Here is a 23,343-nt window from a genome sequence, read left to right as displayed (position 1 = left end):
CTCTTTCCACCTCCAGCCTTTTTATTCATTCTCGTCAAACCGGGGGCCCTCCCCACTCGGGGACGGCACGTGCCCGCGGCCTGGGGGGTGAGATCGGGCAACAGACGGGGTCCGATGGCGTTTCCGGGGGCCGGCCTCCCTCTCCGGGCGCGGGCCTCCGGCCCCGGGGCGCGACGGGGCGCGGCGGGGCACGGCGGAGCGGGCTCCCTCCCGGACCCGCCTCACTGGGCCGAGGAGCTGGCGCCGCCGCTGTCGATGTTGAGGAGGTCTTGGATCTTGTCGTAGAGGACGAGGACCAGGGCCCCTCCGGTGCCGCGGAGGACGTTGGAGAAGGCCCCCCGGAAGAAGGCCGTCAGCCCCTCTTGACGGTAGATCTTGAGGAAACACTCCCACGTGCCCCGGTACTGGCGCTCCGACTCCCCGCTCTGTTGGGAGGAGGACCGGGGCGCCGCTGAGGGGGAGCCCATCACTATTTATCAATGGGCGCTTAGTACAGTGCTCTGCACACAGTAAGCGCTCAATAAATACGACCGAATGAATGGGCGGCGCTTACTAGGTGCCGGCTGCTGGACTGAGCCCCGGGGTGGATCCAAACGAATCGGGTTGGACGCGGTTCCTGTCCCACATGGGGCTCACGGTCTTAATCCCCATTTGACAGAGGGGGGAACTGAGGCCCAGGGAATAATAGTAATAATAATAATAATGGCGGTATTTGCTCTACGCTCACTATGTGTCAAGTGCTGGTCTAAGCGCTGGGGTGGATGCTAACTAATCAGCTTGGACGCAGTCCCTGTCCCACATAGGGCTTACAATCTTCATCTCCATTTGGCAGATGAGGGAACTGAGGCCCGAAGAATAATAATAATGATAGTAATAATAATAATAACAATAATGATGGCATTTTGGTATCTGTTACGCGCTTACTATGTGTCAAGCACCATTCTAAGCGCCGGGATAGATCCAAGCTAATGAGGATGGACACGGTCCCTGTCCCACATGAGGCTCTCAGTCTTCATCCCCATTTTCCAGATGAGGGAACTGAGTCCCAGGGAAGTGAAGCGACTTGCCCAAGGTCACACAGCAGACAAGGGGCGGAGCCGGGATTCGAACCCAGGTCCTTCTGACTCCCAGGCCCGGGCTCTAGCCACTAGGCCGTGCTGCTCCTTGTTAAGTGAAGTGACTTGCCCAAGGTCACCCAGCAGATGAGTGTCGGCTCATTGTGGGCAGGGAACGTGTCTGTTCTACTGTTAATAATAATAATAATGAAGGCATTTATTAAGCGCTTACTATGTGCAAAGCACTATTCTAGCGCTGTGGAGGTTACAAGGTGATCAGGTTGTCCCACGGGGGGGCTCAAAGTCTTAATCCCCATTTTACAGATGAGGTAACTGAGGCACAGAGAAGTTAAGTCAGAGAAGCACGGTCTTCTAGACTGTGAGCCCGCTGTTGGGTAGGGACTGTCTCTATATGTTGCCGACTTGTCCTTCCCAAGCGCTTAGTACAGTGCTCTGCACACAGTAAGCGCTCAATAAATACGATTGATTGATTGATTGATTAAGTGACTTGCCCAGAGTCACACAGCAGACAATTGGCATTGTCCTCTCCCCAGGGCTTAGTCCAGTGTTCCGCACACGGTCGGCGCTCAATGTGAACTCGCTGTGGGCAGGGAACGGGACTCTCCCGAGCGCTTAGTCCAGTGCTCTGCACACAGTAAGCGCTCAATAAATATGACTGACGGAGCCAGGATGAGATCCCAGGTCCCCCAACTCCCAGGCCTGGGCTCCGTCCACTAGGCCGCCCTGTGTCAGTCTCCCCACCGGCTGTGAGCCCCTTGTTGGGTAGGGACCGCCTCTATATGCTGCCAACTTGTACTTCCCAAGCGCTTAGTACAGCGCTCTGCACACAGTAAGCGCTCAATAAATACGGCTGAATGAATGAATGGCCCCAAATCCCCCCCCCCGCCGCTCCCATCCTGGAGCTCCGAGCTGCTGCAGCTGGGGAAAACCGAGCTCTCCGCGGGAGGGGAATGTTGTCGGCTGATTGGTCTCTCGTCCTCTCCCAAGCGCTTAGCCCAGTGCTCCGCACACGGGAAGTGCTCAATAAATCCGACGGAATGAATGGCTGAACGATCGGGGGGCGCGGCGGGTTACCTGCATCATCATCCGCCTCCGGACGGTGTCGAAGGGGTACGAGAGGATTCCAGAACAGGTGGTCACCACTTGGGCGATGAAGAAGGACACCAGGAAGGGGGTCTCCTTCGGGTTGGGCAACATCCCCTGGAATGCAAAAGCGCGTACACTGGACTGGACGCTCGGGAGCGGACCGCTCCTTTGCCAGACACGATCCCAGCCCTGGAGGAGCACTCAGTCTACTGCTCCACTTGTTTTGCCCTGTTTTCGTCTCTCCCCTTCTAGACCGTGAGCCCGCTGTCGGGTGGGGATCGTCCCTCTCTGTGCTTTCCGGGCGCTTAGTCCACCTCTCTGCACACAGTCAGCGCTCAATAAATACGATTGAACGAGTGAATGAATAAAGGGAGCGGGTCGGGTAGGGACCCGCCAACTTGCAATCAATCAATCAGTCGTATTTATTGAGCGCTTACGGTGTGCAGAGCACTGTACTGAGCGCTTGGGAAGTCCAAGTTGGCGACATACAGAGACGGTCCCTACCCAACCGTGGGCTCACGGTCTAAAAGGGGGAGACAGAGAACAAAGCCAAACATGCTAACAAAATAAAATAAATAGAATAGATATGTACAAGTAAAATAAATACATAGAGTAATAAACATGTACAAACATATATACAGGACTTGCACTTCCCAAGCGCTTAGTCCACCTCTCTGCACACAGTCAGCGCTCAATAAATACGATTGAACGAGTGAATGAATAAAGGTAGCGGGTCGGGTAGGGACCGTCTCTGTATGTTGCCAACTTGCAATCAATCAATCAATCAGTCGTATTTATTGAGCGCTTACGGTGTGCAGAGCACTGGACTAAGCGCTTGGGAAGTACAAGTTGGCAACATAGAGAGACGGTCCCTACCCAACCGTGGGCTCACGGTCTAAAAGGGGGAGACAGAGAACAAAGACAAACATACTAACAAAATAAAATAAGTAGAATAGATATGTACAAGTAAAATAAATAAATAAATAGAGTAATAAATATGTATCATCATCATCATCATCATCATCATCATCAATCGTATTTATTGAGCGCTTACTATGTGCAGAGCACTGTACTAAGCACTTGGGAAGTACAAATTGGCAACATATATAGACAGTCCCTACCCAACAGTGGGCTCACAGTCTAAAAGGGGGAGACAGAGAACAAAGCCAAACATACTAACAAAATAAAATAAATAGAATAGATATGTACAAGTAAAATAAATAGAGTAATAAATATGTATCATCATCATCATCATCATCATCAATTGTATTTATTGAGCGCTTACTATGTGCAGAGCACTGTACTAAGCGCTTGGGAAGTACAAATTGGCAATATATGGAGACGGTCCCTACCCAACAGTGGGCTCACAGTCTAAAAGGGGGAGACAGAGAACAAAGCCAAACACACTAACAAAATAAAATAAATAGAATAGATATGTACAAGTAAAATAAATAGAGTAATAAATATGTACAAACATATATACATATATACAGGACTTGCACTTCCCAAGCGCTTAGTACAGTGCTCTGCACACAGTAAGCGCTCAATAAATACGATTGAATGAATGAATGAATGAAGAGTCGGGGCGCTGCAGGAGGGAGAGGGAGACGAGGGACGGCGGGGGCTTAGTCTTGGACCTCAGCGACCACCCGATGGGGACGGGGCTGCCAGTTGCGGCTACAAGCCCGGATTGCCGACGCACCCCCGCGATGATAATTCCGGTATTTGTTGGGCGCTTACCGTCTGTCGGGTACTGAACGCTGGGGTGGACGCCAGCAAATCGGGCTGGACTCCAGCCCGGTCCCCCGTGGGGCTCACAGTCTCCATCCCCACTTTCCAGATGAGACCGTCTCTCGATGTTACCAGCTTGTACTTCCCAAGCGCTTAGTACAGTGCTCTGCACACAGTGAGCGCTCAATAAATACGACTGAATGAATGAATGAATGAGGGAACCGAGGCCCAGAAGGGACCGGCCCCAGGGCACCCAAACGAAACCAGGTCCTTCTGACTCCCGGGCCCGGGCTCTAGCCCCTAGGCCGTGCTGGTTTTCTGTTAACGAGACCGCCCGCCCCCCCCCAAAAATAGCCGTGGAGGCGAGCGGGGCCCCCCCCCCGGGGCCCCCCGTTACCTTGATGGTGTCATAGGCGCCGAAGTAAGCGGCCCGGTACACGATGATGCCTTGCACGGAGACCCCGAAGCCCTGGTACAAGCCGCCGATCCCGTCCGACCTCGCCACCTTGATGATGCAGTCGCCCAGACCCTTGAACTGCCTCTCTTCGGGACCTACGAGGCAACGTGCCGTCCGGCTAGCGGCCCGGGAGTCCCGGGGGCCCGCGTCAATCAATCAATCAATCAATCAATTGTATTTATTGAGCGCTTACTGCGGGCAGAGCACCGAACTAAGCGCTTGGGAAGTACAAGTTGGCAACATATAGAGACGGTCCCTACCCGACGGCGGGCTCACAGTCTAGAAGGGGGAGACAGACGACAAAACAAAACATATTAACAAAATAAAATAAATAGAACAGGTATGTACAAGTAAAATAGAGTAATAAATACGTACAAACATACATACATATATGCAGGTGCTGTGGGGAAGGGAAGGAGGTAAGGCGGGGGGGATGGAGAGGGAAAGGCGTCCTAACCCCGGCCCCGCCGCATCACCTCGGGCCGGTCGCTTCGCCTCTCCGTGCCTCAGTTCCCTCCTCTGGAAGGCGGGGATAATAATAATAATGACGACGGTATTTGTTAAGCACCTACTACGTGCAAAGCACTGTTCTAAGCGCTGGGGAGGTTACAAGGTGATCAGGTCGTCCCACGGGGGGCTCCCAGTTCCCATCCCCATTTTACAGATGAGGGAGCCGAGGCACAGAGAAGCGACCTGCCCGAAGTCACACAGACGACAAGCGGCGGGGCCGAGATTTGAACCCGTGACCCCTGGCTCCGAAGCCCGGGCTCTTTCCGCTGAGCCACGCTGCTTCTCAGCCACGGCGGTGGGGGGGGGACGGGGTCCAACCCGATTTGCTTGCGTCCAGGCCCTGTAAGCCCGGACATGATAATGATAATAATAATGATGATATTTGTTAAGCGCTACGTGCCAAGCGCAATCGGGTTGCCCCAGGCGGGGCTCACCGTCTTCGTCCCCATTTTCCAGGAGTGGTCGCTGAGGCACGGAGGAGTGAAGTGGCACCCGGGGAGCCGGGATGAGGAGCCAGGGCCTCGGATGCCCGAGCCCGGGCTCGGCGGCGGGCAGAGGCGTACCTTTCCCGATGTCGGCTCCCAGCCTGGTGCGGGCGAAGTCGAGCGGGTACACCACGCACATGGACGTGGCCCCCGCCGCGCCTCCGGACGCCAGGTTGGCCAGGAACCACCTCCAGAACTGAAACACACCGAGGGGTTACGGCGAGCCGCTGGCCGGGGCCAAGAAGCCCCAAATCCCCGCTCGCACGACGTCTCCTCCAAGAGGCCTTCCTTTTCTCCCCCCACATTCGCTCGCTCGTATTCATTGAGCGCTTACTGAGTGCCCAGCACTGGTCGAAGCGCTTGGAAAGTACAGTTCGGCAACAGGGAGAGACAATCCCCGCCCGCAACGGGATTATCTTGCGGCTACCCCAGCGCTTAACTGATAACAATAATAATAATGATATTTGTAAGTACTATGCGTACTCTCTGATAATGAGAAGCAGCATGGCTCAGTGGAAAGAGCACGGGCTTTGGAGTCAGAGGTCACGGGTTCGAATCCCGCTCCACCACATGTCTGCTGTGTGATCCTGGGCGAGTCACTTAACTTCTCTGGGCCTCAGTTACCTCACCTGGAAAATGGGGATTAAGACTGTGAGCCCCACATGGGACAACCTGATCACCCTGTATCCTCCCCAGCGCTTAGAACGGTGCTTGGTACATAGTAAGCGCTTAACAAATGCCATTATTATTATTAATAAAAATAATAATTAACAATAATAATTATAATAATTATAATAATCATCAATAATAATAGTGAATAATTAAATGATATTAAATAATTAATAATTATAATAATCATTAACAATAATATTAAATAATTAAATAGCATTAAATAATTAATAATTATAAATTAATAATGATGCTCAATGAATAATAATTAAATAATATTAAAATGTTACTATAATAATAATGATTGGCATTTGTTAAGCACTTACTATGTGCAAAGCACTGTGTCTAATGATTAGCTGCCACACAGCCTAGCGGGTAGAGCCCAAGCCTGGGAGTCGGAAGGTCACGGATTCCAATCCCGGCTCCGCTGTGCCCGCTGGGTGACCCTGGGCAAGTCCCTTCACTTCTCTGTGCCTCAGTTCCCTCACCTGGGAAAAGGGGACTGAGTCCGTCAGCCCCATGTGGGACAGGGACGGCGTCCACCCCGACTGGCTTGCATCCACCTCAGCGCTTAGTATAGTGCTTGACGCATAGTACTTACAAATATCATTATTATTATTATCAGTTCAGCGCTGGGGTAGCCACAAGATAATCCCGTCAGACACAGTCCCCCCGGCACAGTCTGGGTGGGGGGAGGAATCTCCAGGTATTACAGGTGAGGAAACTGAGCCCAGAGAAGTGATTCACTCAAGGCCACGCAGCAAAGTGGCAGAGCAGGGATTACGTTGCCAACTTGTACTTCCCAGGCGCTCAGTACAGTGCTCTGCACACAGTAAGCGCTCAATAAATACGACTGAATGAATGAATGGATTAGAACTCGGGTCTTCCCATTCTGAGGCCGGTGCTCTTCCCACGAGGCCACCTCTGGGTCTCCGCTTCCTGCCCCTCCCCACCTGCTCTGCCCTCGATCCCTTCCGCATCACCCCGACTCGCTCCCTTTCTTCATCCCCCGTCCCCCTCCCTCATTTCTTTCTTTCTCTTTCATTCATCCATTCAGTCGTATTTATTGAGCCCTGACTATGTGCAGAGCACTGTACTAAGTGCTTGGGAAGTACAAGTTGGATAAAGATGGTGGCATTTATTAAGCGCTTACTATGTACAAAGCACTGTTCTAAGCGCTGGGGAGGTTACAGGGTGATCAGGTCGTCCCACGGGGGGGCTCACAGTCTTCATCCCCATTTTACAGATGAGGGAACCGAGGCACAGAGAAGTTAAGTGACTTGCAATTGGCGGAGTTGGGATTTGAACCCATGACCTCTGACTCCAAAGGCCGGGCTCTTTCCGCTGAGCACGCTGCTTCTCTTCCTGCCCGTCTCCCCCCCTCTAGACCGTCAATCAATCAATCAATCAATCGTATTTATTGAGCGCTTACTGTGTGCAGAGCACTGTACTAAGCGCTTGGGAAGTACAAATTGGCAACACATAGAGACAGTCCCTACCCAACAGTGGGCTCACAGTCTAAAAGGGGGAGACAGAGAACAGAACCAAACATACCAACAAAATAAAATAAACAGGATAGAAATGTACAAGTAAAATAAATAAATAAATAGAGTAATAAATATGTACAACATATTTATATGTTGTACCGTCAGCTCCTTGTGGGCAGGGAATGTGTCTGTTTATTGTCTTATCATCCTCTCCCAAGCGCTTAGTGCAGTGCTCTGCCCACAGAAAGCGCTCCATAGGACTGAATGAATGAATAAAAAATTTAAAAAGCCCGGGCTCTTTCCGTCAGGCCACGCTGCTTCCTATTCTGAAATACCACTGATTGATTGATTGACTGATTGAATATTCTCGACGCAGCTTTGCCAGTTGGGCCAATCTCCGCACACAGTAAGCGCTCAATAAATGCGAATGAATGAATGACTCCCCACAGTACATATGTATCTATTTGTAGATACCTGTAATTGATTGTTTTATCTATTTGTATTAATGTCTGTCTCCCCCTCTAGACCGTGAGCTCGTTGTTGGGTAGGGACCGTCTCTATATGTTGCCAACTTGTCCTTCCCAAGCGCTTAGTACAGTGCTCCGCACACAGTAAGCGCTCAATAAATACGACTGAATGAATGACTACCCGCAGCACATATGTATCTGTTTGTAGATACCTGTAATTGATTGTTTTATCTATTTGTATTAATGTCTGTCACCCCCTCTAGACCGTGAGCTCGTTGTTGGGTAGGGACCGTCTCTACATGTTTCCAACTTGTACTTCCCAAGCGCTTAGTACAGTGCTCCGCACACAGTAAGCGCTCAATAAATGCGATTGAATGAATGAATGAATGAATGAATCCCCCGTAAGCAGTTTGCCCACCCCTGGAATTAGCACCAAGCCCGTCTCGTCTTCCGCTTTGATGACTGTCTCAGCCTCCCGCCTGTCCCCGCTCCGGTCCAGACTTCTCTCTGCCAGCCGCACCATTTTTCTACAGAAACGTTCAGGACGTGGCTCTCCCCTCCTCACAAAACTCCCGTGGTTGCCCATCCAGCTCCTCATCAGACAAAAACTCGTCACCACGGGCTCTAAATCCTTCCACCACCTCGCCCCCTCCTACCTCAGCTCGCTGCTTTCCTACTCCGTTGCAGCCCGCACGCTTTGCTCTTCTAATGCCAACCTTCCCTCCATCTCGTCTATCCCCTCGCCCACATCCTGCCCCCGGCCCGCAACACCCTCCCTCCGCAAATCCGCCGGACAATAACTCTCCCCGCCCTCAAGGCCTTATTGAAGGCACACCTCCTCTTCCAGGAGGCCTTCCCTGACTAAGCCCTCCCTTTCCAGGGTTTCGGGGGAAGACAAAGAGTTCCGCTTTAGTCGCGTTGACTTTGAGCTGACGGTAGGACATTCTGGTCGAGAGGTCCTGAAGGCAGGAGGAGATTCGAAAGGAGCTCATCAGGTTGGACACGGTCCCTGTCCCATCCCCATTTGTACGTATTTATTACTCTATTTATTTGTTTATTTTACTTGTACATATCTATTCTATTTATTTTATTTTGTTAGTATGTTTGTTTTTGCTCCCTGTCTCCCCCTTTTAGACTGTGAGCCCACTGTTGGGTGGGGACCGTCCCTATATGTTGCCAATTTGTACTTCCCAAGCGCTTAGTCCAGTGCTCTGCACACAGTAAGCGCTCAATAAATACGATTGATGATGATGATGATGATGATGTTGCCAACTTGTACTTCCCAAGCGCTTAGTACAGTGCTCTGCACACAGTAAGCGCTCAATAAATACGATTGATGATGATGATGATGATGATGATGTTGCCAACTTGTACTTCCCAAGCGCTTAGTACAGTGCTCTGCACACAGTAAGCGCTCAATAAATACGATCGATTGATTGATTGATTGATGAGGGGACTGAGGCCCAGAGGAGCGAAGTGACTTCCCCAACGTCACACAAGAGGCGGGTGGTGGAGCCGGGATTGGAACCAGGACATTTTAAACTCTTGAGTAAGAAAATCTGTTCTTTAAAGGGTGCGTTGAGATTCTTGCAACATTTAGGATTTGAGAGGCCTTGAATTCATGCCCATTTCTAGTTTCAGGCTGAAAGCCAACGCCGAAGTGAATTTATTTTAATTCAGGGCAGTTTATCTTTACTGAGTACGGTTTATCTCTTTGCCTGTGGAAAATAGGATTGATGGTGAACGATATCTTCCTTGCTATGGACAAGATCGGTATAGGCCTGTAACGGTTCCACAAGTATAAACTGAATAAAAACTGACTTCAAAAGGAAAAAAAAAAAGGCTCTCTGGGTCCAGCTGGACAAAACATTCTCAGCTTTTGGGCTTAAACAGACACAGCACTACATTTTGAAGATGAGCAAAACATTGAAATCAATGAACCCTTCAAGAAATATTAGCCCGATGTGAAGACGGACCACGAGAAATTAGAATGCATCGCTATGAAAATATTCAACCTGACGCCTACAAAGAAAAAAAAAACCTGCTTCAGGCTCGAAGCTCTTCACCTGCATTTTCCTTGCTAAAAACGACTGAAATGCCAATTTTACCGACGACCGACATCAGTGTCTTCTTAATCCACGGAGAGCATTAGATAGCGGTGGAATTACCTGCTTCTCTTTGTTGACGCCCGACATGAAAACCTCTTTGTATTTATCTTTAAAAGCGAAGTTCAGAGCCTGCGTCGGAAAGTAACGGATCACGTTTGCCAGGTTGCCACGCCAAAAACTGAAAAACCCTGGAAGGACAAAAACGGGGCAATCAGGACCCGGTTTCACGTTATCTGAAACGGAGTGCGGCCTATTAGGAAGAACCCGGGCCTGGCAGTCGGAAAGACCCGGGTTCTAATCCCGGTGACCTCGGGGGAGTCGCTCCACTCCTCTGGAACCTCAGTTTCCTCACCTGTAAAATGGGGGTTGATTCAATCCCCGTTCCCCCTCCCGCTTCCTGTCCCGTGTCGGACAGGGACCGTGTCCGACCCGATTAACTCGCATCCGCCCCGGTGCTTAGTACAGCGCTTGGCGCGCAGTGCTTATCGCAGAGGGGAACTCCAGTAATCGGGACATTTTTTGCCACCACCAGACCTGACCTAAATACCCAGAGTATCAGTAGCATTTATTGAGCGTCTCCTGAAGGGCAGCATGACATTGCGGATAAAGCCCGTGCCTGGAAGCCAGAAGGTCATGGGTTCTAATCCCGGCTCGGCCGCCTGTCTGCTGGGTGACCTTCGGCAAGTCACTCACCTCCTCTGTGCCTCAGTTCCTTCATCTGTGAAACGGGGATTGAGACCGTGAGCCCCACGTGGGACAAGGTCTCTGTCCAACCCGATCTGCTGGTATCTACCCCAGCGCTTAGTACAGTGCACGGCACATAGTCAAACGCTTAACAAGTACCATTATCACTATTGTTATTATTATTATTACTACTGGGTATGGTGTTTGGGGAAAAAGAGAATGAAGTGGTGACTCATTCCTGACATCGGGAATTCACACTGGGAAGGCAAACAGAAATATTTACAAATGCAGTGCTCAAAGTAAATAACCGGGTGGACATATTCATTCATTCATTCATTCAGTCAGTCGTATTTACTGAGCGCTTACTGTGTGCAGAGCACTGTACTAAGCGCTTGGGAAGTACAAGTTGGCAACATATAGAGACGGTCCCTACCCAACAGCGGGCTCACATGTGAGGGCTGGGCTTCAGGCTGAGGTCTTGAATGGATTTCAAAAACAAAATAATACTTGAACTCTTCGACCCCTTCCCCCGGCCGAGGGAATCCTTGGAGAAAACACTGCTTCTCTAGTTTCCTGTTTTTAATCTCTCCCGTTTTGAAAGGAAGCTCCTTGTGGGGAGGGAACACCCGTCCCTTCTTTTTTTCTGCACCTCCCCAGTACAGAAATGTAGTGCTGTGTCTAATTAAGCCCCAAAGCTGAGAAACTTTTTAACCCAGCTTGACCCAGAGAGGTTTTTTTTTTATTTTAAAGCAAGTAGTATGGTCTATGGTACCAAGTACGAGCTCAACAAGTTATTACTACTCCTACTAAACTACTACAACTACGACTAATATTCCTTCCATACTACTACTATTTGTACTACTCCAAGCGCTTAGTACAGTGCTCTGCACACAGTAAGCACTCAATAAATACGATGGAATTAATTACTTCTGTTACTCCTATCACCATACTACACCTACTAGACCGCTACTACTTGTACTCCTCCTCCTCCAAGGAATGTGTCTGTTTATTGTTGTATTGTCCTCTCCAGAGCTCTTAGTACAGTGCTCTGCACAGAGTAAGCACTCAATAAATACCACTGAATGAATACTGCTTCTACTATGCCGACAGGGAACGTGTCTAAGCGCTTAGTACAGGGCAGTTGGTGCTCAATAAATACAACCAAATGAATGAACGTCTATCCACTCTGTTGTACGGCTCAGTGGAAAGAGCCCGGGCTTTGGAGTCAGAGGTCACGGGTTCAAATCCCGGCTCCGCCACTTGTCAGCTGTGTGACACTGGGCAAGTCACTTCTCTGTGCCTCAGTTTCCTCATCTGTAAAATGGGGATTAAGGCTGTGAGCCCCACATGGAACAACCTTGATAGCCTTGTATCCCCCCAGGGCTTAGAAAAGTGCTTGGCACATGGTAAGCGCTTAACAAACACCAACATTATTATTATAATCGTACCACCCTCTCCCAAGCGCTCAGTCCATTGCTCTGCACACAGGAAGCGCTCAATAAATACCACTGATTGACAGGGAGAGGGGGAGGAGGAGGCAGTGTCTTACCTTCCACTATTGTAAACATGCAGTCAGTACCGTGGTGGCCAAGGATTGCCTCTATTCGTTGCTGAATTGTGTAATAATAATGATGATGGTATTTGTTAAGCGCTTACTCGGTGCCAAGCATTCATTCAATCGTATTTATTGAGCACTTACTGTGTGCAGAGCACTGTACTAAGCGCTTGGGAAGTACAAGCTGGAAACATAGAGAGGGTTCCTACCCAACAACAAGCTCACGGTCTAGAGGGGGAGACAGACACTAATAATAATAATGATGATGGCATTTATTAAGCGCTTACTATGTGCAAAGCACTGTTCTAAGCGCTGGGGAATTTACAAATAAACAATAAATTACAGATACATACAGATACATATGTGCTGTGGGGAGTCATTCACTCAATCGTATTTATGGAGCGCTTACTGTGTGCGGAGCACTGTACTAAGCGCTTAGGAAGTACAAGCGCTGTTCTAAACGCTGGGGTAAAGACGTGGGGCTCACGGCCTGCATCCCCATTTTCCAAATGGAGTCACTGAGGGCCAGGGGATAGTAATAATGATACGAATAATGACTCTGGTATTTGGAAAGAGCCCGGGCTTTGGAGTCAGAGGTCATGGGTTCAAATCCCGGCTCTGCCAATTGTCAGCTGTGTGACTTTGGGCAAGTCACTTGACTTCTCTGTGCCTCAGTTGCCTCCTCTGTAAAATGGGGATTAAGACTGTGATCCCTCCATGGGACAACCTGATCACCTTGTATCTTCCCCAGTGCTTAGAACAGTGCTTTGCACATAGTAAGCGCTTAATAAATGCCACCATTATTATTATTATTATTATTATTATTATTTGTTAGGCGCTTACGATGTGCCAAGCGCTGTTGTAAGCGCCGAAGAGGCTTGCCCCAGGTCACCGGCCTGGACAAGTGTCGGGGCGGGGATTAGAACCCATGCCCGTTCCAACGATAACTGTGGAATAGTCTACGTTATTTTTTCATGGGGATGACGGTGGTGGCCCGTGAGGGGAGCGCTTACTGTGTGACGGGGAAAGGGCCTCTGTAAGGCCGGCCCTGTGCGCATGCGCGACCACGTGATCACGCTCACCCCCCCTCAGGCCCCGCCCACCCAGCCTCCCTCCTCCGCGCATGCTCCGCCCACCCCTCACACCTCTCCGGGGCCCCGCCCACCCTGCCTCCTTCCTCCGCCCATGCTCCGCCCACCCTCCCTCCTCCTCTCAGGCCCCTCCCCCTCCGCGCATGCTCCGCCCACCCATCCTCCCTCCGCCGCGCATGCTCCGCCCCATCACTCCTCCCCGCGGGCCCCGCCCCCATCCAACCCCCCTCAGGCCCGGCCCACCCACCCTCCCTCCTCCGCGCGGGCCCCGCCCTCTCCCCCACAGGCCCCGCCCACCCACCACTCCTCAATCAATCCATCAATCGTCTTTATTGAGCGCTTACTGTGTGCAGAGCACTGTACTAAGCGCTTGGGAAGTCCAAGGTGGCAACATATAGAGACGGTCCCTACCCAACAGTGGGCTCACAGTCTAAAAGGGGGAGACAGAGAACAAAACAAAACATACTAATAAAATAAATAGAATAGATATGTACAAGTAAAATAAATAAGTAAATAAATAGAGTAATAAATATATACAAACATATGTACATATATACAGGCCCTCCTCCCCGCGGGCCCCGCCCACCCACCCTCCCTCCCTCCCTCCCTCCTCCGCGCATGCTCCGCCCACCCGTCACTCCCCTCTGGGGCCCCGCCCACCCATCCCACGCTCTGCAGGCCCCGCCCACCCAGCCTTCCTCCTCAGCGCATGCCCCGCCCACCAATCCCTCTCAGGCCCCCCCGCCCACCCACCTTCCCCTCTTCCCCTTGGGCCCCGCCCATCCTCCCTCCTCCGCGCATGCTCCGCCCACCCATCCAACCCCTCTCAGGCCCCGCCCACCCAGCCTCCTTCCTTCGCCCATGCTCCGCCCCCCTATCGTCCCTCCCCCCGGGTCCCGCCCATACCCCCCGCACTCTCTCCGGCCTTGCCCTCCCACTTCACACCCGCCCATCCCCCCTCAGGCCCCGCCCATTCACCCTTCCCTCCTCCGCGCATGCTCCGCCCACCCATCCTCCCTCCTCCCCTCAGGCCCCTCCCTTCTCTGCACATGCTCCGCCCACCCATCCAACCCCCTCAGGCCCCGCCCACCCAGCCTCCCTCCTCCCCTCATGCCCCGCCCTCCTTCGCGCATGCCCCGCCCATCCACCCTCAGGCCCCGCCCATTCACCCTTCCCTTCTCCGCTCATGCCCCGCCCACCACCACTCCTCCCCCCTCAGGCCCCGCCCACCCAGCCTTCCTCCCCCCTCAGACCCCGCCCTCCTCCCCTCAGGCCCCGCCCATCCACCCCTCCCTCTGCGCATGCCCCGCCCATCCACCCCTCCCTCTGCGCATGCCCCGCCCATCCACCCCTCCCTCTGCGCATGCCCCGCCCCTCCACGCCCCCCCTCCCGCGCATGCCCAGTCCCTCCGCCCTCCCCATCCCGCCCACCCCCCGCCCCCCTTAGCCGTCGCCCCCGTACCCTGCTCCCGGGGGATCCGCACGAGGCAGTCGACGATGCCCTTGTACTGCGCCTCGGGGCTGATCTGCTTGGACGACGCCTGCACCTGCAGCAGCAGCTTCACCCGCTCGATGGGCGCCACGGCCGTCTTCGACACGGCGGCCGCCACCCCGCCGGCCAGCAGGTCCTTCCCGAACGACAGCGGGTCGAACAGCTGCTTCTCCTTGGGGGCCATGGCCGCCCGGCCGGGAGGGCGGGAAAAGCCGCTTCGCACCGGTGCGAGGGAGCGGCCGGACGGACCGCGCAGGCGCCCTGAGCTCCCGCCAACGGCCGCGCCAGGAGCGCGCCTCGTGCCCGCCGCAGCGCCGCCTCGCGGACGCACGGCGGAACTGCGACGGAGGGCGCGCGCCGCCTCGCCCGCAACGCGCCTCGTGCCCGCCGCAGCGCCGCCTCGCGGACGCACGGCGGAACTGCGACGGAGGGCGCGCGCCGCCTCGCCCGCAACGCTCCTCGTGCTTGCCGCAGCGCCGCCTCGCGGATGCACCGCGGAACTGCGACGGAGGGCGCCCGCCGCCTCGCCCGCAACGCGCCTCGGGCCCGCCGCAGCGCCGCCTCGCGGACGCACCGTGGAACTGCGACGGAGGGCGCGCGCCGCCTCGCCCTGAATGCGCCTCGTGCCCGCCGCAGTGCCGCCTCGCGGACGCACCGCGGAACTGCGACGGAGGGCGCGCGCCGCCTCGTCCGCAACGCTCATCGTGCCCGCCGCAGCGCCGCCTCGCGGACGCACCGCGGAACTGCGGTGTTATTGTAATTAACATCATTGTTATTATTATTATTACCCCAGCGATAAGACCAGGGCTGGGCACATAGGAAGCGCTAACAAATACCATTATTATTATGATTATTATTATTATTACTATTATTATTATAGTAAGCGCTTAACGAACACCATCATTATTATTATTACTCAGCGCTTAGACCAGGGCTGGGCACATAGGAAGCGCTAACAAATACCATCATCATCATCATTATAATTATTATTATAGTAAGCGCTTAACGAACACCATCATTATTATTATTACCCAGCGCTTAGACCAGGGCTGGGCACATAGGAAGCGCTAACAAATACCATCATCACCATCATCATTATTATAGTAAGCACTTAACGAACACCATCATTATTATTATTACCCAGCGCTTAGACCAGGGCTGGGCACATAGGAAGCGCTAACAAATACCATCATCATCATTATAACTATTATTATAGTAAGCGCTTAACGAACACCATCATTATTATTATTACCCAGCGCTTAGACCAGGGCTGGGCACATAGAAATCGCTAACAAATACCATCATCATCATCATTATTATTATCATTATTATAGTCAGTGCTTAACGAACACCATCATTATTATTATTACCCAGAGCTTAGACCAGGGCTGGGCACATAGGAAGTGCTAACAAATACCATCATTATCATCATTATAATTATTATTATTATTATAGTAAGCACTTAATGAACACCATCATTATTATTATTACCCAGCGCTTAGACCAGGGCTGGGCACATAGGAAGCACTAACAAATACCATCATCATCATTATTATAGTAAGTGCTTAACTAATACCATCATTATGATTATTACCCAGCGCTTAGACCAGGGCTTGGCACATAGGAAGCGCTTAACAAATATCATCATCATTATTATTATAGTAATCAATCAATCAATCGTATTTATTGAGCACTTACTGTGTGCAGAGCACTGTACTAAGCGCTTGGGAAGTACAAGTTGGCAAATATAGAAACAGTCCCTACCCAACAGTGGGCTCACAGTCTAGTAAGCGCTTAATGAATACCATCATTACTATTACTATTATTATTACCCAGCGCTTAGACCAGGGCTTGGCCCATAGGAAGCGCTTAATACCATCATCATCATTATTATTATCATTATTCGCTTAATAACAATACTAATGATGGCATTTATTAAGCGCTTACTATGCACAAAGCACTGTTCTAAGCGCTGGGGAGGTTACAAGGTGATCGGGTTGTCCCACGTGGGGCTCACAGTCTTAATCCTCATTTTACAGATGAGGGAACTGAGGCCCAGAGAAGTTAAGTAACTTACCCAAAGTCACACAGCTGACAATTGGCAGAGCCGGGATTTGAACCCGTGACCTCTGACTCCAAATCCCGTGCTCTTCCCACTGAGCCACGCTGCTTAAGAAACACGACTGGATGAAGGAAGCAGCTTAAAGCAGTGCTTTGCACATAGTAAGCGCTTAGCAGATGCCGTTATTGTTACTACAAGGGATGACTGAATGAATGATTGAATGAATGATGATGAGGCAGTGCGTACCCTTTTCCGCAGTTCCGCGGGGCGTCCACGAGGCGGCGCGCGTCCTCCGCAGCAGCAGTTCCGCGGTGCGCCCGCGTGGCGGCGCCGCCTGGTGGACGCAGCGCGGAACTGCGACAGAGGGCGCGCGCCGCCTCGCCCGCAACACGCCTCGTGCACGCCGCGGCGCCGCCTCGTGGACGCACCGCGGAACTGCTGCGGAGGAGGAGGGCGCGCGCCGCCTGGTGGACGCACCGCGGAACTGCGACAGGGGGCGCGCGCCGCCTCGCCCGCAACGCGCCTCGTGCACGCGGCAGCGCCGCCTCGTGGACGCACCGCGGAACTGCTGCGGAGGAGGAGGACGCGCGCCGCCTGGTGGACGCACCGCGGAACTGCGACAGAGGGCGCCCGCCGCCTCGCCCGCAACGCGCCTCGTGCACGCCGCAGCGCCACCTCGTGGACGCACCGCGGAACTACTGCTGTGGAAGATGACGCACGCCACCTCGTGGACGCATCGCGGAACTGCGACAGAGGGCGCGCGCCGCCTCGAGGTCTCATCATCATTCATTTATTCAATCAATCATTCAGTCAGTCATCCCTTGTAGTAATAATAATGGCATTTGTTAAGCACTTACTATGCGCAAAGCACTGTTTTAAGCTCCTTCCTTCATCCAGTCGTGTTTCTGAGGCGAATAATGATGATAATAATGATGATGATGATGGTATTTGTTAAGCGCTTCCTATGTGCCAAGCCCTGATCTAAGCGCTGGGTAATAATAATGATCATGATGATATTCGTTAAGCGCTTACAATGATGATGATGATGGTATTTGTTAGCGCTTCCTATGTGCCAAGCCCTGGTCTAAGCACTGGGTAATAATAATGATCATGATGGTATTCATTAAGTGCTTACTATAATAATGATGATGGTATTTAAGCGCTTCCTATGTGCCAAGCCCTGGTCTAAGTGCTGGGTAATAATAATGATCATGATGGTAATCGTGAAGCACTTACTATAATAATGATGATGATGATGATGGTATTTGTTAAGCGCTTCCTATGTGCCAAGCACTGGTCTAAGCGCTGGGTAATAATAATGACTATGATGGTATTCGTTAAGCGCTTATTATAATAATAATGATGATGGTATTTGTTAGCCCTTCCTATGTGCCAAGCCCTGGTCTAAGCACTGGGTAATAATAATCATGATGGTATTCGTGAAGCGCTTACTATAATAATAATGATGATGATGATGGTATTCGTTAAGCGCTTACTATAATAATGATGATGATGGTATTTGTTAGCGCTTCCTATGTGCCAAGCCCTGGTCCAAGCGCTGGGTAATAATAATCATCATGATGGTATTCGTTAAGCGCTTACTATAATAATAATGATGATGATGATGGTATTTGTTAAGCGCTTCCTATGTGCCAAGCCCTGGTCTAAGCGCTGGGTAATAATAATAATCATGATGGTATTCGTTAAGCGCTTACTATAATAATAATAATGATGATGATGAAGATGGTATTTGTTAGCACTTCCTATGTGCCAAGCCCTGGTCTAAGTGCTGGGTAATAATAATAATGATGATATTCGTTAAGCGCTTACTATAATAATGATGATGATGATGGTATTTGTTAGCGCTTCCTATGTGCCAAGCCCTGGTCTAAGCGCTGGGGTAATAATAATAACAATGATGGTATTCATTAAGCACTTACTAGAATAATAATGATGATGATGGTATTTGTTAAGCGCTTCCTATGTGCCCAACCCTGGTCTAAGTGCAGGGGTAATAATAATAACAATGATGGTATTTGTTAAACGCTTGCTAGAATAATAAATAATAATAATGATGGTATTTGTTAAGCGCTTCCTATGTGCCAAGCCCTGTTCTAAGTGCTGGGGTAATAATAATAACAATGATGGTATTCATTAAGCACTTACTTTAATAATAATGATGATGGTATTTGTTAAGCGCTTCCTCTGTGCCCAGCCCTGGTCTAAGTGCTGGGGTAATAATAATTATAAAAACGATGGTATTTGTTAAGCGCTTCCTATGTGCCAAGCCCTGGTCTAAGCGCTGGGTAATAATAATAATGATGGTATTAAGTGCTTACTATAATAACAATGACGATGATGATGGTATTTGTTAAGCGCTTCCTATGTGCCCAACCCTGGTCTAAGTGCAGGGGTAATAATAATAACAATGATGGTATCTGTTAAATGCTTGCTAGAATAATAAATAATAATAATGATGGTATTTGTTAAGCGCTTCCTATGTGCCAAGCCCTGTTCTAAGTGCTGGGGTAATAATAATAACAATGATGGTATTCGTTAAGCACTTACTATAATAATAATGATGATGGTATTTGTTAAGCACTTCCTATGTACCCAGCCCTGGTCTAAGCGCTGGGGTAATAATAATTATAAAAATGATGGTATTTGTTAAGCGCTTCCTTTGTGCCCAGCCCTGGTCTAAGCGCTGGGGTAATAATAAGAAGAAAAATGATGGTATTTGTTAAGCGCTTACTATAATAATGATGGTATTTCTTAAGAGCTTCCTATGTGCCAAGCCCTGGTCTAAGTGCTGGGGTAATAATAATTACAATGATGGTATTTGTTAAGCGCTTACTATAATACTAAATAATAATGATGGTATTTGTTAAGTGCTTCCCAGCCCTGGTCTAAGTGCTGGGGTAATAATAATTATAAAAATGATGGTATTTGTTAAGCGTTTCCTATGTGCCCAGCCCTGGTCTAAGCGTTGGGGTAATAATAATTATAAAAATTATGATATTTGTTAAGCATTTCCTATGTGCCCAGCCCTGGTCTAAGTGCTGGGGTAATAATAATAAGAAAAATGATGGTATTTGTTAAGCGCTTACTATAATAATAATGATGGTATTCGTTAAGCACTTCCTATGGGCCCAGCCCCGGTCTAAGTGCTGGGGTAATAATAATTATAAAAATGATGTTATTTGTTAAGCGTTTCCTAATAATAATGATGATGGTATTTGTTAAGCGCTTCCTATGTGCCCAGCCCTGGTCTAAGCGCTGGGGTAATAATAAGAAGAAAAATGATGGTATTTGTTAAGCGCTTACTATAATAATAATGATGGTATTTGTTAAGCACTTCCTATGTGCCAAGCCCTGTTCTAAGCGGTGGGTTAATAATAATAAAAAGAAAAATGATGGTACTTGTTAAGCGCTTACTATAATAATAATGATGGTATTTGTTAAGCACTTCCTATGTGCCAAGCCCTGTTCCAAGCGGTGGGTTAATAATAATAAAAAGAAAAATGATGGTATTTGTTAAGCGCTTACTATAATAATAATGATGGTATTTGTTAAGCACTTCCTATGTGCCAAGCCCTGTTCTAAGCGGTGGGTTAATAATAATAAAAAGAAAAATGATGGTATTTGTTAAGCGCTTACTATAATAATAATGATGGTATTTGTTAAGCACTTCCTATGTGCCAAGCCCTGTTCCAAGCGGTGGGTTAATAATAATAAAAAGAAAAATGATGGTATTTGTTAAGCGCTTACTATAATGATAATGATGGTATTTGTTAAGCACTTCCTATGTGCCAAGCCCTGTTCCAAGCGGTGGGTTAATAATAATAAAAAGAAAAATGATGGTATTTGTTAAGCGCTTACTATAATGATAATGATGGTATTTGTTAAGCACTTCCTATGTGCCAAGCCCTGTTCCAAGCGGTGGGTTAATAATAATAAAAAGAAAAATGATGGTATTTGTTAAGCGCTTACTATAATGATAATGATGGTATTTGTTAAGCACTTCCTATGTGCCCAGCCCTGGTCTAAGCGCTGCGGTAATAATAAGAAGAAAAATGATGGTATTTGTTAAGCGCTTACTATAATAATAATGATGGTATTTGTTAAGCACTTCCTATGTGCCAAGCCCTGTTCCAAGCGGTGGGTTAATAATAATAAAAAGAAAAATGATGGTATTTGTTAAGCGCTTACTGTAATAATAACGATGGTAATTTGTTAAGCGCGTACCCTGTGCCGAGCCCTGTTCCGAGCACTGGGCTAGATACAAGGTCATCAGGTTGTCCCACGTGGGGCTCACAGTCTTCATCCCCATTTGACAGATAATATAATAATAATAATAACGATGATATTTGTTAAGCGCTTACTGTGTGCAAAGCACTGTTCTAAGCGCTGGGGGGGTACAAGGTGATCAGGTTGTCCCACGTGGGGCTCACAGTCTTCATCCCCATTTGACAGATAATATAATAATAATAATAATGATGGTATTTGTTAAGCGCTTACTGTGTGCAAAGCACTGTTCTAAGCGCTGGGGGGGTACAAGGTGATCAGCTTGTCCCACGTGGGGCTCACAGTCTTCATCCCCATTTGACAGATAACATAATAATAATAATAATGATGGCATTTGTTAAGCGCTTACTGTGTGCAAAGCACTGTTCTAAGCGCTGGGGGGGTACAAGGTGATCAGCTTGTCCCACGTGGGGCTCACAGTCTTCATCCCCATTTGACAGATAATATAATAATAATAATAATGACGGTATTTGTTAAGCGCTTACTGTGTGCAAAGCACTGTTCTAAGCGCTGGGGGGGTACAAGGTGATCAGGTTGTCCCACGTGGGGCTCACAGTCTTCATCCCCATTTGACAGATAATACAATACTAATAATAATGATGGCATTTGTTAAGCGCTTACTGTGTGCAAAGCACTGTTCTAAGCGCTGGGGGGGTACAAGGTGATCAGGTTGTCCCACGTGGGGCTCACAGTCTTCATCCCCATTTGACAGATGAGGGAACTGAGGCACAGAGAAGTGAAGTGAGTCGCCCAAAGTCACACAGCTGGGCGGAGGCGGGATCAGAACCCCCCCATCTCAGACTCCCAAGCCACTAAGCCACGCTTCTCTACCCGCTGAATAATAATTACAACTTAATAACTGTGGTATTTAATAAGCGCTCACTACGCGCCAGGCCCTGTACTGAGCGCCGGGGCGGAGACAAGCCAATCGGGTTGGACCCGAACCCCGGTCCCGCGTGGGGCTCGCGATCGCGGCGGCTACCGGGGCGAGGGACGGGGCTCGCTTTCAAAATTCGCGGTCGTTTATTACGTAGGAAAAACAAACTACAAAAGATAGATGATTCCGGTTTTTTTTGGATTTTACCCCAAATCTTTTATAAAAAAAAGGATCTTACGGTGACCGGGGGGCTTTTTTGTAACACGATTAGGACGATTCCCGCCAGCTCTAAGATGAAGCCTCCCGCGACGCGTCGGCCCGTGTTCGGCGGGTCGGAGGACCCCGGACCCCGCTCCTTTCGGGGGTCCGCGCCGGCCCCTCGGTGCCGCTGAAACGTCCGGGGAGGAGGGACGTCTAAAGCGTCAACCCGAAGGAGAGCTTAAAAGCCACCTCGACGGCAATTTCGGGCACCGACTCGTGAAAGCAGACGTACAGTTCTTGAGGGCGGGGGTGTCTCAGGAGCCTCCTGAGGGGGGAGAGAAAAATCACAATTTAGGTCCTCTTCTCGACCCGCCTGCGCAGGAAATGAATTGGAAAAGCTGCGGTATCCGTTAAGCGCTCACTATGTGCCAAGCACTGTACTAGGCGCCGGGGTGGAGCCCTACGTGGGCCAGGAAATGAATTGGAAAAGCTGTGGTATGTTAAGCGCTCACTATGTGCCAAGCACTGTACTGTGGTTACCTATTAAGCGCTCACTATGTACCAAGCACTGTACTAGGCGCCGGGGTGGAACCCCACGGGGGCCAGGAAATGAACTGGAAAAGCTGTGGCATCTGTTAAGCGCTCACTATGTGCCAAGCACTGTACTAGGCGCTTGGGTGGAGCCCCGCGGGGGCCAGGAAATGAATTGGAAAAGCTGTGGTTATCTGTTAAGCGCTCACTATGTGCCAAGCACTGTACTAGGCGCCGGGGTGGAGCCCCACGGGGGCCAGGAAATCATCATCATCATCATCAATCGTATTTATTGAGCGCTTACTATGTGCAGAGCACTGTACTAAGCGCTTGGGAAGTACAAATTGGCAACATATAGAGACAGTCCCTACCCAACAGTGGGAAAAGCTGTGGTTATCTGTTAAGCGCTCACTATGTGCCAAGCACTGTACTAGGCGCCGGGGTGGAGCCCCACGGGGACCAGGAAATG

General features: G+C 50.0%; 2 protein-coding genes across 2 annotated transcripts in view; both read right to left on the bottom strand.

Moving 5' to 3' along the window:
* SLC25A31 (solute carrier family 25 member 31) lies at positions 1-15,147 on the bottom strand. Its single transcript, XM_038748203.1, has 6 exons — positions 14,869-15,147; positions 10,137-10,264; positions 5,424-5,541; positions 4,291-4,445; positions 2,151-2,276; positions 1-425 (listed from the first exon to the last, which is right to left on the bottom strand). Exons 1-6 carry the CDS (start codon positions 15,080-15,082, stop codon positions 222-224), a joined length of 945 nt encoding a protein of 314 aa, XP_038604131.1. The 5' UTR covers positions 15,083-15,147; the 3' UTR covers positions 1-221.
* A 7,187-nt stretch (positions 15,148-22,334) lies between these two features.
* Positions 22,335-23,343, bottom strand: part of INTU (inturned planar cell polarity protein) — a 44,809-nt gene continuing 43,800 nt past the window's right edge. The window contains exon 16 of the mRNA XM_038748416.1: positions 22,335-22,668. Coding sequence (XP_038604344.1) covers positions 22,557-22,668 — 112 coding nt within the window. The 3' untranslated portion in view covers positions 22,335-22,556. The remainder of the gene's footprint in view (positions 22,669-23,343) is intronic.

Source organism: Tachyglossus aculeatus, chromosome 6, assembly GCF_015852505.1.
Source record: "Tachyglossus aculeatus isolate mTacAcu1 chromosome 6, mTacAcu1.pri, whole genome shotgun sequence".
Lineage (NCBI taxonomy): Eukaryota > Metazoa > Chordata > Mammalia > Monotremata > Tachyglossidae > Tachyglossus > Tachyglossus aculeatus.
This window is presented reverse-complemented; position numbering and strand designations above follow the sequence as displayed.